Source organism: Ixodes scapularis, unplaced genomic scaffold, assembly GCF_016920785.2.
Source record: "Ixodes scapularis isolate PalLabHiFi unplaced genomic scaffold, ASM1692078v2 PGA_scaffold7__128_contigs__length_106722199, whole genome shotgun sequence".
NCBI lineage: Eukaryota > Metazoa > Arthropoda > Arachnida > Ixodida > Ixodidae > Ixodes > Ixodes scapularis.
In genome coordinates, this window is record NW_024609882.1 from 14,449,234 (window position 1) to 14,466,066 (window position 16,833).

The following is a 16,833-nucleotide window of genomic DNA, read 5'->3' on the forward strand; positions in this document are numbered from 1 at the left end:
CGCAAAAGACGTTCGGAACCAGTCGCGTCAATATCTCTATGGGGCATTTTAATGCCAAAGCACTACTTGTCCCATAAAGCGAAGCGGCGTTATCAGCTTTTGAAGCCGCGCCAAACGGCACCTAAACTCCCCTGTCCCGATGGAGCGAAGCCTGCCGTCTGTAGCAGCGATTTGATGGATAGGCTCCGATTGGCTGGCGCGCGTCCTATATTCAAGGAACGGGGCTCCCATTGGCTCGCGCGCGGCGTAGTTCCCAGGAGCGCCACCGGAGCAGCCCTCTCCATGGCGGCGCAGCAGCCCAGCCCCCGGTAAGAGGGAGAGGGTGGCGGGCTGGCCGCCGAGCCAGCACAGCCCGCACGGGCAGACTTCAAAGTGGCTGCACGGCTGAGCTCAGCGCGGTGCGGCTACTTTGATGCTGAAAGTGTTCCTCGCCAATAGAAGCGTCTTTGGCAGTGTGCATGCCCAATTATCAAGCATGCGTATCTCTACATATTCCGTATAATGAATTTTCTTACCTATTCCGAGGTAGGAAAATTATTTTCAATGCCTCCAAGCAGCGACGTCGCGTGTGGTGCACGCGGTACGATGTACGCTTGTATGGCCGGTGTTTGGATAGCGAAATCTCGGTATACAAGAAACGTCGTTATAAAGTGTCACCAGCGGATTTAAATCCCTCACCAAGATTAGAGAAGGAGAAACTGCTCATTCCATGAACCAAAATGGCGACCATGACGCTACTTTCCCCGGGTCCGGTCACTTTGGTATAATCAGTTTTACTCGTACTAATGGCGGTGCGTCACCAACGTCGACATTCGTATTGACTCTAAGAAAGTGGCCAGAGACCACGGACCTGATCCAGAGCCAGCTTGAGTTCGGCAGACTGCTGCTGTCCCGCGAGCACCATGTCCCTGCTGAAGTCGTGCATGCTCAGGTCGTTGATGTACAGCCCCGTGAGCACCATCGTCTCCAGGTCGCGCATCCTGCCAAGTCCAGGACATCGGAACAGGCTCGTTCACTGGCTCCTCGACGATTGAAAGGATCGGGCAGTACAGTCATCTCCCTGAGACTCTTTTTACAGGTAACGACAACCGATAGAAATGACAGAGCCCAATCCGCTGGAACCAAATGGCGTCACTCAGTTCAGTCTTCTGCTGTGCGCAGCCATTCGCTTCCTAAAACTTGCACGCCACGCAGTTGGTGCTTCGAGGGATGTCGCTAATTGTAGGAATCTCTTGTCGTGGAACTTTAATGATGTGACCTGTTCACGCACACATTGCGGCCGTAGACGAACGCTATAAACGCAGCACCGACTTTGTGTCATATTAGCGCTGAATCGTCGCTCCTGCGAGCCAGACTTTTCCTGCCTACGCACATACTGCAGCACTAGCTCAGCAATGAGTCAGCGCCGAGTTTACGTTATCTCAGCTCTGCGATGCATGTGTGAACCAGCGGTGACGAGCTCGCACTGCACGCGGCATTATTCATGATAATTGGACAGTACACTGGCTACGAGCGTTAGCCGGCCGCCCTCGTAGAAGCTTCCTGTGCACAGGCGTTCAAAACCGACTATACGCGGCTGCAGCTCCAGTTCAGACGCCGCGGACGCTACGACCTAATGAGACCAATCAAAGAGCATTAAAATCGCGAGTCAGTGGGCCTTTTTTGCTTACGATTAGTTCAGTATTGATAAAACACGTATAGAAATATGACAAAAAACGAAAGCCTGTAACGCCAACTGAGAGCGCAGCTCTTGAGGAGGAGGAGGGAAGGGTACTGAGAAGAGGGTATACCCCTCCTCCCTCCTCCTCATTCTCTCTGCCACTCCTCCTCTCTCCTCTCCCTCCTTCCTCCTCCTCGTCCTCCTCCCTTCCTCCTCCTGCTTCACTTCCTTTTCCCCTGATCCCCTCCCTCTTCCTCATTCCTCCTCCTCTCTTCTTCCCCCTCCACCCCCTCGTCCTGCTTCACCCCCTCATCCCTCCTCCCTTGTCCTCTTCGCCTCCTCCTCCTCCCCCTCCCGTTCTTTTCCTCCCCCTCCTCCCCTTCTACCTCGCCTCTTCCTTCTCCCCGCGCGGTGCATTATGGGACATTTCCCATGATGCGACGCGCGGTTAAGCCGACGGCGACACCGCTCAAGCCAGAAACGGCCGCCTAATGTACGTTAACAGATAAGAAGGAATCCGGACCCGCGGGAGCGGATGCGCTCCCGGCGGCGGCGGCGACGAGTGGGTTGCGTTTACTTCTATTTCCTTTGAGCGGCGGCGCTGGCTGCGGTAGCTGTTCTCGTAAAATCCCGTCGAATATGACGAGAAGGCACGAGAGTTCCCACCTCGGCTGTCTCTCCCGGGCGTTGCTGCTCCCGGAAGAACGCTACTCGTGACGTAGGTAGCGTCGCACTGCGCAAGAATGTCACATCCGGTCAGCGAAACGCCTCGTCCGGCGGCAGAAATAGAACCCGGACCTATACGGCTCCCCGCCGCGTTTTCCGCCCAGCGTTTCGCCCCAGAGGCAAAAGCTGGGCGGATTCGCTGGCGGATCCGCAAGTGCAAACGTACCGTAAGAGCTGCGCTCTAAAACCACGATGGTACGCTTTGGACGCTCTCTGATGGGTTCCCTCAGCTCCTGTCGACTGCACATGTACTTAAGGCGAAACAAAGTAGAGATATGACGCCACCCGCATGCAACGACGCAACGACGAGCAAACATGTTTCGAGCACCCGTTATATAATACAGCGAACGCTTTGTACGGTGTGTGAGGAGATTAAAACTCTCCGAGTGTTTCCAGGCGAATACTCACACGGGCGTTGCCAAGTAGACCATGCTCTGCCACTCGTCCATGTACATCATCTGTCCCTTGAGGTGAAGCAACGCGTCTTCGTAATCTGCGAGAAGACACTTCAGGTCAGCTTCGTCCAGTCATCGAGAACTCTGCTCCTACGCTCGAGTATTCCTTTGACAGCTTCCGGAGATTGAAATTCGCTCGAACAGTGCGCGCAGTCGAGGATTTTCAGCTTGTTGTGCGATACGCGAAGAGTGGCTCTGAAAGGCCTTCAGCTTTGAGGTGCACAGTGGGCAGTGTGGGTAGCCCCATAGTGTCGAACGGAAATTTTTATCGGTTCGGTTCAGGTTCGGGGATTTCGGTTCAGTTCCGGTTCACTCCCAGGGAGCAAATATAACGGTTCAAGCCGTATTGAACCGCTAAATTGAGAATATATATTCCGCGTCCTTTCGGCAATAGGCCCTTTTTCAACCGTGAAACGAGAAACTTTCTAGTTTTTAGAGCGCAGCTCTTAGCCGCCCGTTTCCGGCTTGAGCGGCGTCGCCGTCGGCGTAACTGCTCGGTGCATTATGGGACACGTGACGTCACTGGTGACGTCATCAGTGATGATGACGATGCCGATGACGTCATCAGTGACGTCGCTGGTGACGTCATTAGTGACGATGACGATGCCGATGACGTCATCAGTGACGATGACGATGCGGATGCCGATGACGTCATCAGTGAAGGCACTGATGACGTCACGCCTGATGTGAGGTCACGTGACCCCCGTGAGGTCACGTGAGCCTCGTAAGGCGACGGCGACGCCGCTCAGAGGGAAGAGTAGCAGGCAGGATGAGGAGGTGAGGAGGAGGAGGGAGGAAGGATATACCCTCCACTCAGTACCCCTCCCTCCTCCTCCTCAAGAGCTGCGCTCTAAATTGGTGCCACAGGCAGTTGTAAACGGCTTTAATTTTTAGAGCGCAGCTCTTAGTGGCCCGTTTCCGGCTTGAGCGGTGTCGGCGTCGGCGTAACCGCGAGGTCACGTTACCCCCCCCCCCCCCCCCTCGAGAACACGCGACTCCCCAGGTCACGTGACCCCCCTGACGTCACACGACCCCTCCACCCCCCCCCCCCCCCTGAGGTCGCGTGACCTCAAGGAGTCACTATCCCTCAGCACGCTTCCATCATTTTATTTTCAGGTACCATAAATAAGAAATCGCGTTATTTACTTTCAACGACACGGTAAAAGACGAGCTAGACCAACATACAAAACATGTTTATACGACTCAATCTTTATTTGTTTACCTCTTTCGCATATATTTTACCCGAATCAAAAGATCATCAGTTTGGTAGGTCGCCTTAAATACCCACGATTGGTACAACTTTGCGTCGCAGTATTAAATAAATCCTCGTTGTGCTCTTAAACTTGGGAATTTATTGCGGTGCATAAAATCATGAAATGGGCACCTCCTCGCCATATATATCGTGAAATCTAGTTTACGAAATACGTTTCACAATATATATGACGACGACGCAACTGAGTTAAGAACAATAATATTTTCAAGATCTCACGAAAGTTTTAGGACAAGCCCTTGCAGTCTACCGATTATAGAAACATTGAGCGGCAAGCACAACGGTAGTTTTCCTAACCAACATTGTTTACACTCAGCACTGTGATGCTGGCGAAGAATCCCGCAGAATGGAGCGTTCAAAAATGTTCCTTCTAATAGATACGCACCTTCGTATTCAGATTGATTCTGGACTAAAATAGCGCGTACTCAAGTGAGCATAACTTGGCGTTTGAAGCTTGTTCTTGACAAGATGCCGGTCAATTTAATTTGCAGCTAAGCATCACCCTCGCTAAGTGGTGATTCTTCGTTAAATAGTATAACAAAGTGGTACCTCATACTCTACCCGACATTGCAGCTACTTAATTGTTCCGTTCCTGGCGGTCTGCGTGCGCAATCGTCGTAGTTCCGCCACGCGCTCCTGTCTACTTTGCTTTCGTCCTGCCCATAGACACGTGAAACTGTTGTTCATCGCATAAAAGAGGCAATAACTATTTTGCATATGTTTGAGGAGTTAAGTACGTGTCAGGAACACGTAGCTTTTTAAAGCAGCTTCAATATCATAAATCTTTAAAGGTGATCGGTCCTTTATTTATGTTGTCAAATCCTCAGTCATTAATTATATCTATATATATTATTGTCATCAATAAATAAACCTGTATAAAGTTCACATAACCGCTTGAAACCGACACTCGAAGACGCCAGCTGTGGAGTCTGAGGAAAGGGGGCTTTTGGTTCGCTGATTGGCAGTGGGAAACGCCGGGTCGCGGAGTAGGCCAAAAAAGACTGTGTACTCACATAATAGATCTGAAGACAATTACACGAAATGTGCAGACAGAGAATTGGTATTCTCGCAAATAATCCCCTATACGAGGCCTTACTGCAAAAAAGAAATGCATAGAGATGCGATGATATTCCTAATGGCACACAAATAGCGCGCAGGACAGACCATATATATTCCTACTATTAAGCACATTTGGACGTCGACTCGCAAGAGCTCGAAACTTCGCAAAATATTTTCTCGGAAAGCTACAGTAAAACCCTCTATTTTCGCGGCCCCTATTTTTCGCGAATCGGTCACAGATGACATAATCGCGACCACTAAATTTCGCGAATTCAAGACGCCTGCATTGAAAATTTTAAGGACCGAAATTTTCGCGCGCCCTTAAATTTCGCGAATTCTTCAATTCGCGAAATTCGCGAAAATTGAGGGCTCGCGAACATTAAGGGTTTACAATAATGCTCTTTTCGGTTTTCCGTGCACTTGCTTTGGGCCCTCCCTCTACAGCCCCGTGCTTTATCAGTCATGCGCGCTTTAACGTTTCATTACGCTGCCGCATATCATCGCCAGACTGTACTGCGCAGTTTTACAATTTGGACATCCACTCTTGCTAGTGTTCAGAAAATCGCAAACTGTTTCACATGCTTTGCACGTGACGTCATAGCACTATATAGTCATTGCGATTTTTTCTTGCTTAGAGAATCCAATACGGTGGTGCAAGATGCACGCTGCAGAAGGTTCGCGCTCAGCGCAAGTAAAGGATTCGAGACACAAAGTATTCTCGCTCGGTGCAGCGTCGGGAGGGACGGCGCGGGCGTCCGGCACCACGAAAACGCGCTTTCTGGCAGCAGCGTTGTTGTAAACAAAATAGTTTTCGGGACCACGCTTTTTCATCTTTGCCTAATATACAGAGCATAGGAACGTTTACAACACAGTATGTTTTCGCAACTCCACCCCGGACCCCCACATTTTTTTTTTTTTTTTCAATTCCCCTTTAGAAGATGTTTGAACCATGGTTAAAAGCGCAAAAAAGACGTACACAAGATAGAAGACAAACACGGTTTGTATTCTATCTTCTTTTCTATCGTGTTTGTCTTCTATCTTGCGTACGTCTTTTTAGCGCTTTTAACCCCGGTTCAATCCAGTCAACACCGACCAACCCAACAACAAGTTCTTTTACAGCACCTTTTCCCCTTGGGAGAATATTTATTATTCCCGAGGGAGCTCCTCCTCCGCTTGAGGGTGTTAATTCGACAGTTATATTTGTGCCATTTGTCAACAATAATCATCCATTTCTTTAATTTAGTACAGACAAACTGTGAAGTTTAAATAAAATACGGAGGTGGACAAAGTTTGGGGATGAACTTGAGGACGAAACTCCTATGAGATTTAGAGCTGCCATTCGGCTGTCCCAAAGGCCATTAGGATCTTTCTTTTTAGGCATCTCTTCCGTACACACGTGTAGTTCTAGTTATCGAAGGATTAATGGTCACATTTGGTCCTTTCAGTGCTTCTGTTCTCAGGGACAACTTTCTGGGACAGATCAGCAACAACGAAAACTTGTTTAGGTGCCTTAACATCTAAGATGGGTCAAGCAACAATTTTTGTACTTTCCATAAATACCGTTAAAAGCTGATTCCTGACATTTACTAATATGCAAAAACACCCCTTAGCTTTTTCTCGCTGCTTAGTGGCAGACTCAAAAAAAGAAATAAAGGAAAGGAACACCTTTCCCCTCCTTAAGTCTATCAGAACAAGCGGTCACGTGATCTGAAGCTAAATATACCGTCAGAGTTCATCACAGTTATGCGCCGGGGTTGCCAAAGAAGAAGCATGCGTTCAGTTTCAGACAGTGTTAGGGTTCGTGTATTCTCGTCTTTGATTGAACACGACCCATTACGCGAATGTTTGGCGATGCTGATTGTCATGAACCCGAGCACTCGACTCCGGCTCATGACAGTCGAGCACGTTCGGGTGCAACATGACTCCCGGTGAGAAGTCGTGACGATATATGACGTCAGGGTGTTAACAAGTCCAATACATTTAGCGACGTTCTCGAGTTAAGTCGACTTGACGCAGTGAGTTACCTGACTACGTCACGGGGCTACGTGAAGTGGCATTACTTGACAGCATGTCTTGCACCATAACGTAACTGCGTGACACACGATTAATTTATATGTATAGTTCCCATTCAAACTGCCACGAAAACCCACAATTTTCAAAATAAATAGCGCGAAGGTCAAGTACAAGCAAAAAAAAGAAAAAGCGCTTGTGCCGTCAGTTTGTACTTGACTTTCGCGCTATTTATTTCGAAGATGAATATCCAACTAGGCCACCTTCATATTTTAGAAACAGCACAATTTCTCATACATTGAAATTCGGAATTTGACGACTTGATCACTACATAGAAGTACAGCTGCTAATCTTTTATTTCCCCAACATTCCTTTTGTAATAAACAAAAATTGCCGCGAACCCTTTTGAACCGGCTATCGTTATATTTTTTTCCGGTTCAGTTACGGTTCGGTTCAGTTCCTGTTCGGCTCAAAGGAACGATTCGGTGATGATGCGATTAAATGAGAAGATGCGAGCGAGCTGGACAAGAAGGGCGAAAATAATCCCTGGAGAAGGAAAAAAAGAGGGACAAAATTCCAAACACAGCTAGGTGACTGGAGCGCGACCGAACAATTCGCCCGTTCCTGTTATCGAACCAGGGACCTTTCCATTTCCAGTGGAGCGCTCTACCAACTGAACTAACCAGGAGTTGGACGTGCGTAAAGCAGGACCAGGCGGATTTTTTTAGAGGCGCACCAGTCACCTAGCTGTGTTCGGAGATTTGTGTTTGCCCTTTGCCCCCCTTGTTCCTCTTCTCCAGGGATTATTTTCGTCAACGATTCGATTCCGGTTTTTCGGTTTGCTTCCGATTCGACAGTGTGGGTAGCACGGCTCTGCTTCGCACTGAGCAGGAGCAGCTGGCCTCTCTGCTACGAGCCTAGATCGAGGAGGCACTCACTGAAGTCGCCGTCTTCGCTGAAGTCACACTGCGACGAATTGTCCTGGCCGCCCTCCACGTTGCACTTGGCTCTCACTGCCTCGAGGGACGTCATCTCGAAAACATTGTTGGTGTGGCCCAAGATCTGTGGGCACAAAAATGCGTTCCGGTTGGTTGCACGCCATCCTATTCACCAACGCCTGGCTGCTGCATGAAGCTATTTATCGCCGACAATCTGACGAGATACAAAGATTTGCCTCACTTGCTTCATTTTCTAGCACATTTTTTTCCTGCCTTCCACGCACTTTCTTCTTCGCCACAAACATAAGCAAGTTGTGAACTGTAATGCTCTCGCACCGAAGTGGCGAAGCCGTTTGGTCGTAAATGGGAAAGCCTATCGAGAGATGACAAGCACGTTCTTCGCACAAAAGCATTTGACTCCGTTTGGCATTGCGGACGTAGGTCCCAGGTACGACGACAACCTGGCAAAGCTACCAAGCGACGGAACGTTCAGTTGCCGTGGTAACGTGCAGTCGCATTTTAGCGGAAACCCCCGCAACGTGCTCGATGTCGTCAGACACAACTCTGTGAATGGAAAGTAAAAAGTAAAACAAAAACGACAAGGAAAATGCGCTTACTATAATGATCGTGGCGTCTCGAAGGTCAGAGATTACAACTCTGTGAGCGGGAAACTTGCTTATTCTGTTCACCACTCAGCTGACCAGAAGCTCCACGATCGGAGCGGTCTATCTTTGATCACCTGACCCCGATCATCGGGCGTGGACGGGTAGCGTGGTCCCCTAGTGCAAAGAACGGCGGCTGCGAAGGGTCCAATGAGCGCTTCCATCACACTCTCAGCTTAGGGATGAACGGAATGTGGCACTATCTCAGTTTCCATATTCTTCTATGTAGGTTTCAAACTACGTTGACGTCGCATTCATGTCGACCCTATGCATGGCCTGCATCGACGTCACACCAGCGGCCATTGCGGTGACGTTGCTGCTTAGCGTGTACCCAAGCATACAATATGAGCTGGAACACCCGATACTGCCTCTGTCTGCGTCTGGGGTACCCACTACTTTCTTTTTTTTTTCAGTTTGTCAAACATTTTCAAGTAGAGGAACTCAACTTGGAAGTTTATTCCTAGATTAGACCGCGTATCTCTTAAAACCTGCCAAGTACGCCAAAGAAGCGCCAATGACTTTTCCAGCGTATTCAGTGTCCGCGAAGTTGCGGCGCATATTTCGCGCCACTGGATGAGCTTTCCTCGGCCAGAGCAAGTACGACTGAGCCCGAGCACGTAGTCACGACGTCACATGCGAGCCATGTATTGCGACGCTGCGGAGATTCCCTCGACCGCCCGGCAAGAACAATTAAAACGTCACGCGTCGCGCTCAGTTGTCGACTCGAAACAAGAAGCAAGGGGAGCAGGGACCACTGCGCGGCACAGATTAGAGCTTCTCGGCCGGACGGACTGGAGGCCGGCTTCCGTCCAGAAACGAAGACGGATCCCCGGGCATCGCAGCGGGGCGCCATTCCGACCGCGTCATCCCTCCGTCGTCGCCTTTGTGGCGTTCAACCGTCGCGCCCTGCAGCGCTCGATCGATACGAGACCTCGGAGCTCGACAAGGTCCAGAGGAGGGACCTCGGCTATGCTGTCGCCGCCGGGGAGGCTTTGAAAGGACGCTCACGCTGCATCACACAGTCTGCAGACCCAGGCTTCCTCGTGTGACGGCCATGCAAACACTGCCTACAAAGATTCAAGACGTTTCGAAGATTCTCGAGGCGCGTTTGCAGACAGTCCTTGTGTCTGCAGCCAACACCTTGAGATGTGATGTACGATCAGTGAAGCGGCCACTTTACTGAAGCCGGCTTTATACGGGACCTGAACTTACGTCTAGCGATGAAGTTCTTCGACTGCGCCCAAAGAATGGACGCAATGGCTGGCAGCTGCTTACGGGACCTCATGAAACAACGACGGCTTAAAACCTCTTCTAGCCTGGGAAGCAACAAAGATGTTGTTTGCAAAGGTCGTAAACACGTCTGCTGCGCCGCCCAAATTGCGAAAAAATATCGATTTGTTTTTTTGTGCGCGCTCAAGAAGCGAGCACCGCCAATACAAGAAGCGAGCACCGCTAACGGAATAAAAAAAAAAATCCTGAAGGTTAGTTACGCCGCGCTCACGCGGAACTGTCTTAAAAAAAGGTTTCGTTGATCCCGCCGCCTTCGCCGTAGCCCAAGTGACCTCCGCCGTGTTGATTATTTGATCCTTCGGATAAAATAAGCGAGCTTTTGTCCCGAGGTTTCTGCGGGCGTTCCCGAAGGGCGGCCGGACTCTCATGTTTGGAAGGGATACTGTTCAATCTAAGTAACCGAAGGGAGGTACTTTTCACTCTCGCTCACCAGCCAATGAGTCTGAGCATTGGCCGATGAGGAAAGCATCAAAATTCCGGGTTCCTTGTACTGTCACTGCCTCGTAATAAGGCCCTTAGGTATAAGAGCGCCATCTGTCGCACGACAATGAATTCGACGCCATCTTGACAATGACAGACTGGCAATTCGACGCCATCTCATGCCAGTCTGTGCACGTTTCAATGTTGCAATGCTAATCACAGTCAGGGCCTGCCCTTCACCATCAAGCGCCCTGGGCGAACACCGACTATGGCGTCCACCCCCCCCCCCCCCCCCTCTTATGCACCCCTGCCAACTAGGTGCGACATCACGTTGTTAGTAGACCTCTGAGTAGTGGTCCAACACGAGCGTTTTGTGAGACCAGACCAGCATTCCAAAAACAAATGGCGATCGAGCATACAACGTCGTGTCGGGCGCCATGTGCAAATGAATCTGAAAGCTAAATAAAAGCCAAGGGGACGCTGTCGCAGCCCCCTTTTGACGGCGCCCTGGGCGAACGCCTGGGTCGCGCACCCTGCCGGACCTGAGCATAATACGCTCGTGTTTTGCTGCGCAAAGTCAGATAGAAAGTGGCTTGGTTGCCCGAATCCGTGAAGAAACTGTATTTGCCTTGTTCTGCCGTGATGTGCAAACTAAACGACAGCCACGATCGGGGTGGCGACTGCCCGTTCGACGCGGCAAGGACCGTTTGACGCGTAGATTTGCAAGCAAGCCTGATACACTGCGGAGAGAGTTACTATTGTTATTCACCAAAAATGTGCGGCTATCGGTTTTGAACACGGTTTTATTCGTGCGGAGGCTTTACTCGTAGATGCGGAAGATAGGTTTAACTACGGCCTCGCGTGCTTGTCTCGCAGAATTAAAAAGCGGATTAATTACAGCGTTTAGAACGCTAAGAATATTTCAAAGTTACGTTATCAAAATATCGATGTAGTTAATACGTGTAACAATTGTTTTCTAATGAATGATCGTTTTAGCAATTACGTTCGACGAAGCGTCGAAAAATTATTCGGCCGAAATAAGACTTATGAAAGGATACATTAAAATTTATTTCGTGCGATAGATTTTCAGGTAGGAACCTTGGGTGTGTGCAAATGTTAAAATCTGAGGCGGAACTTAAAAGCGGCCCTGTAAAAATTGTGATATAATCAAATTTGGCGTTTACTCAACCAGTCTGCACAAATGAGGTGCTAACGCCATTAAAGCAAACATAAAGGGACACTTCTTTCGCAAAGGTTACTCTAGACAGGAAGCCTATCTGCTTTGCGCGACGACTGCAACTTGCTAGTGAGTTTGGCAGTCAGAGCACTTGCAGGCGCAGCGACTACCGATGTGTTGGCCGCAGTCACCGGATTGTTGACAACTGCGCACTGCGTGGTACATAAGCTCAAGACTGATCGGGAATAGACTCTAGAATAATAGGATGATGCAAGGGCGAGCCTCGAAACTTGCCTAGCCACGAACATTCACTTATCTTTCACAACAAAGTGGCTGCGATCGCATCACCAAAACACATAAATAACATTCAAGGAACCAATCTACTTTCACTTCAGATAAATTAATGGTAGCACCGAGTACCTTGCTCTTACCCCGAGCAGATAAATAAAAGATTTCTTAGCTCGTGATAAAAAAAGAAACAAAAAACTGCAGTTGTATTTCACATCCGACCTCCTCACTACGCCACAAAACTCTTACTAGGTAAACAAACCGGGAGCATCCTTCAAGATGGCGTCCAGTGCCCATTGTACCCAGCCAGATGTAGTTTTGATTCCCTCTTGTCAGACTTTTTGAAAGGGGCGTCTGCATCTTTCCAGCATTCGTCCCTATTGTCTAGTCGGCGACAGGCTCCACAGGCACGTGTAACTCCGCCTCCAGCGCGCGCTCTTTGGCTGCAGCCCGAGTCTGCAGGAAGCTTACGCTGGAGGAGGAGCCAAACTATCGAAGTAAGGAATGACACACGCTATTATTTAAACTCATCGTTTGCTAAGAAAAGAGCTCCGTCCAGAGGAAGCCGGGAAGAAAAACCCGTTCATTCTTTAAGCGACGCGCATGTGCCACGGCCTACGACGTCACCACCCTCGCCGTGACGTCAGAAATATAATTTCGCGGGCTCGCTTATATTTCAGAGTGTTTCCAATGGCTCGGTCGGGGTCGGGCGCGTTTGCGATTCCAGGAGCGAGAAGGATCAGATGCCTGCAGGCAGGCTTCGCTCCTCTTCGTCCGCTTTTCACTCCTCGCAAAGCAGCGACGCACGCATGCGCGAGAGCAACCAGTCTGCCATTACGTTGCAAACTCTCTCGCTGGTTTCAGCAAATACTTTACTAGGGAATTTACTCCGCGAGAATCAATTGGCCTTGGCGCCGAAAATCCGTCGATTAATTAGAACAGCTGGACGCGCGTCTTCGTGTCTGGGAAGGGTGCCATGACTGCCGCGCTATCTCGCCGTTCAACTCAGTCACTGCCTCTGCTGTCTTGGCGAATCCTTTACCTCTACGCAACGCGAGAGAGCGACCTGCGTTTTCTCGGACGCGGATTGTTCATAAGGCTACGAAGGAGAGCCCCGCAGACGCCGTCTGGAGCATCCTCAACAGACAGGTTCGAGGCACGGATGACGTGCTTGGAAGATGCTTGAGGACGCGTGTCTCGCAGATGTCTGCAACGAAGCTCGAGTCACGATGTGCGAGTAACATCGGTACATTTCCTCGTCAAGTATTTGGATAGTTTGCTTTCCCTCGTATATCGCGTGTACCGAGGCAGCCTCACCGACTTCCAGGAGCACTCTACGAGTGGCTTGGCCAAGTCGAACACTTCGGGGATTCGTCGTCCGACCACGGCCGGCATGACGGCCTGCAGGCTGTTGCCGATGTTGGTGATCCGCAGCTGCTCGTCGAACACCACGCAGAACGGGAAAATCTCGAGGAACACGATCGCCTTTACCGGCAGCAGGCACCGACTCACCAGGTCCTCTTCGCCCTGTGCACAAAACGATCGCCAAAGGAGCTTTCTTGACCCGTCACCCCCTGCCCCGTCACCGGCAGTGAGCGATAACCGATCTTTTTTTACAAGTTTCCCCAGAAACCGTACTTACTGGCCCTTCATCCACACACACAAAACTATTTTTCTATCTGCCCCTGAGTGCCACATTCATTCTCAGAAGGTTCATCGGCCATGTAACGCGTTTCGTCTCTCACTCACTCGACAAACGATAATATTTGTCCGCGAGTTAAACTAGGTCCTCGGCAATCGAAGCGTAGAGATGTCTGCCAACAATGTGCGTGGTACATAGCTGCGAGAGTGTTTGTCGTTTGTCGTGCGAGTTGGGAATTGGACCTTGAAATGCCATCTGGTGTCCCCGAAGCCCATTAAAAGACAGGCAAGGACTGCGGCAATGCACGGAGGTGCCAATTAGTTTTGCCCGTCGATAGAATTCATGTCCACCGTCCGTGAGTCGGGTCTCAAATTTACAACGCGTACGACTACAACCCCACCTGCCTCATTTGACAAATTTAGAAACTTAACAAAATTTAAAAAAAAAAAACGAAGAAATAAAATACACTGAAATGTTCTGTGCTAGGTGCGGACGTAATTAGACCGTGCAAAAGTACCTAACAATTTTCTACAACGCTCGTACTCGGAGATGCCAGATTTCTATGCAACACCCATTACCGACGCACAATTAAAATCGAGGATAACACACGTCATTGTCTTTAAGATGCAATGAAATTGTGCAACAACATAGCAAATCATGTCGAGCGGAAGTTAATCATCATGCTATACATAATTCTTTGCTTACGCGTGCTGTGGGGTGCTGAGGTAGAGGGCTAGCTGAAGGAGGCCGAGACCTTTTATCAAAAAACCCATAATTGTTATAATTAAAATTCAATTCAATGTTTATTTACCACTTTACAATGAAAGGGGCTGGGAAAGAAACTGTGAAAACAGCTTGACAAATTCCCAACACCTAAAAAAAAACGTTACACTCAATCGGTCAATCCAGTTTCTGACAAAAACTTCCCACCGCAGAGCTAGACGCCCAAAACAATTAGCGCTTTCTCCAGCTTTCAATCGTAAAGTTTATTACTCGACGCTCAGCTAAATGCGCCGAAATTCCCAGCCAACATCCGCCCCGCATTAACGCTGTATTGCGGTTTAGACAGTGTCTCGTGATCCTGCTACAAAAAATAAGATTAAAAAAATTATCCAGGTATTCACGAGTGAATGGTCAAAACGCGCGAGGCTATTAGGCGCAGTCAATTTGGTCAGTGCTATTGATTGATTCAAAACATATATTTTATATGAAAATGAGGATCCTCGTGTATGGGCGGTGTGCCCTGAGACGAGGGAGGGGGGTGTGCGGGTTTGTAAGGTGGAGTGAATGACTAAGGCGCAATTCGATGAATGAATGAGTCCCGCATTTCCTGATCAACTCCGCCAGTGAGTCGAGGATTGCCTTTCGGTGTGCTTCTTCACCTCTTTGGTGCCTCCAAGCTTGCAGCGTTGTCGGTTTGTCGTTGACGCCTAATTGTTCCCACGCCGTTCTCCGGTGTTCTGGCCCTTTGCACGGCCACAGTAAGTGCCTGATGCTTTCCCTTTTGTCTTCGCTTCATGTCGTGAAGGTGGACTCTTCTTCTTCAAGTAGCTCAAAGACTGCTAGTTTGGCCGGTGTAACTGCCGTGCTGGTTCGAATTATTCGAAGTCTGGTCGTTTCCCATCTTCCGTACCCCCTGGGTAGCTAGTTCGGCCTTTTCCATTGGGTCTTTTGCATCTTTTTTGAAATGACGAGTGGTTGGACCTGTCGCAAAGCTGTTACTGATCGCTGCCTCCGCTGCGGCCCTGTGAGTCCATTCGTTGCCGGAAATCGCTGTGTGTCCCGGTACCCACTCAATTGTCAGCACGATCCCCTTCGCCCGCAGCTCTTTGGCGACCGTTTTTAATTTTGTTTTGCAGTTTTCATTTTGGGTCTGCTGCCCCTACATACTCGGAACGCCTCTTGAGAGTCAGTAAAAATCCTTCCTCTCTTTGACTCTTTCGTGTTGCGTCGTATACGGTTATATATATATTTGCTTCCAAACTTGCTCTGAGCTCTGCCATGCGCACGGAGGAGTTTTCGGGTAGTCTCGTGGTGCCTTCCATTTTTTCCTTCGAATCAACTCAAGCAGCGACCACGATCTATTCGTTCTTAGTTGCATCTGTGTATCTAATTTCTTCATCGTGTGCGTGTTCCTTGCCGACATCGCCTAGAAGACAAGGCCGTAGTGCTGACATTGTTTTTGCGTCACCAACCAAGGCCAGCGCTGAACACTGATTGAAAACGAATGCTGGGTCAGCGGTCGGCTTTGAGTCAAGTTGAAGCCGGAAGTTGACGCAGTCGTCCTGTCCAATTTGTGACCAGCGTTAACCTTCGCTGATGACGACATCTCTATTAGCACTGCGACTTTGTTATATCTAGACGGTGTTGTCCTGGCACCATTTGGCGTGTTTTGCTGCTACCCGCGCATTGCGCTCTTGATTGTGTGCTTTGGGAGCGGACCGATGGGCGACGATGCTTATGTCTCTGGACCCTTTGGAAATGCGCTATGCTCAGCGCCTCCACTAGGTCTTGGATCAGGTTCATTCTTACGTTGTCGTTTTAGGTCACTTAGGATCATAAAGCAGGGAAGTCCCGTAACGAGCCTCGTGGTGCGGTGATTTAGTATTTTTATTTGCTTCCATTGCGTCCTGTTCAGGTTGAGCCAATTGCAATTATATAGCGCTTTGGCCGTTAGTATGGCATTGACCAATGTCTTCCTTGTGTCTTCGTCCACTCTCCATGACTTGTTGGTCGTCTTTCGTATCAGCTTTAAAGTCTGCTCCCACGATTTCTTCATTTCCGGTCTCCTCTTCGTACTACGGGCCGTTTCTTCAAAAGTTACACCAAGTATCTTCATGTGCTTTTCTCTTGCTATATTTTGTTTATCAATCTGTAATTCTACTTGGTCCGAAATGCCTTTCCGATGGTCCCTCGGTCTGGCCACGACCACGAATCGTGTCTTTCTGGGCGACACTTGTATGCCGACCTCATGATGGTACTCGATGACTTCATCAATTCCTTGTTGCATGGTCTGCTTTCCCAAGAATTCCCTTTCATCTAACATAGCCTGCATATATGGTAAATCCCAGGCCTATAATGCGCCGGAGTCTGGCCGGGAGATCAGCCATCACCATATTGAAGAGCGCTGGCGATATTACAAAATTATAGCGGGAATCCTCTCTTGGTGGGCGTCTCTGGTTTTTTGTCTCCCTGACCTTGACTTAGAACCTTCTGTCCGCAAGGAAGTTTCGTAT

At 49.4% G+C, this 16,833-nt stretch overlaps 1 protein-coding gene across 1 annotated transcript in view; it reads right to left on the minus strand.

The window, feature by feature from the left end:
- LOC8052045 (soluble guanylate cyclase 88E) overlaps nucleotides 1-16,833 on the minus strand; it is a 150,364-nt gene that overhangs the window by 35,941 nt on the left and 97,590 nt on the right. The window contains exons 6-9 of the mRNA XM_029995441.4: nucleotides 13,273-13,482; nucleotides 8,119-8,242; nucleotides 2,795-2,879; nucleotides 851-980 (exon numbers count right to left, since the gene is read on the minus strand). Coding sequence (XP_029851301.1) covers nucleotides 851-980; nucleotides 2,795-2,879; nucleotides 8,119-8,242; nucleotides 13,273-13,482 — 549 coding nt within the window. The remainder of the gene's footprint in view (nucleotides 1-850; nucleotides 981-2,794; nucleotides 2,880-8,118; nucleotides 8,243-13,272; nucleotides 13,483-16,833) is intronic.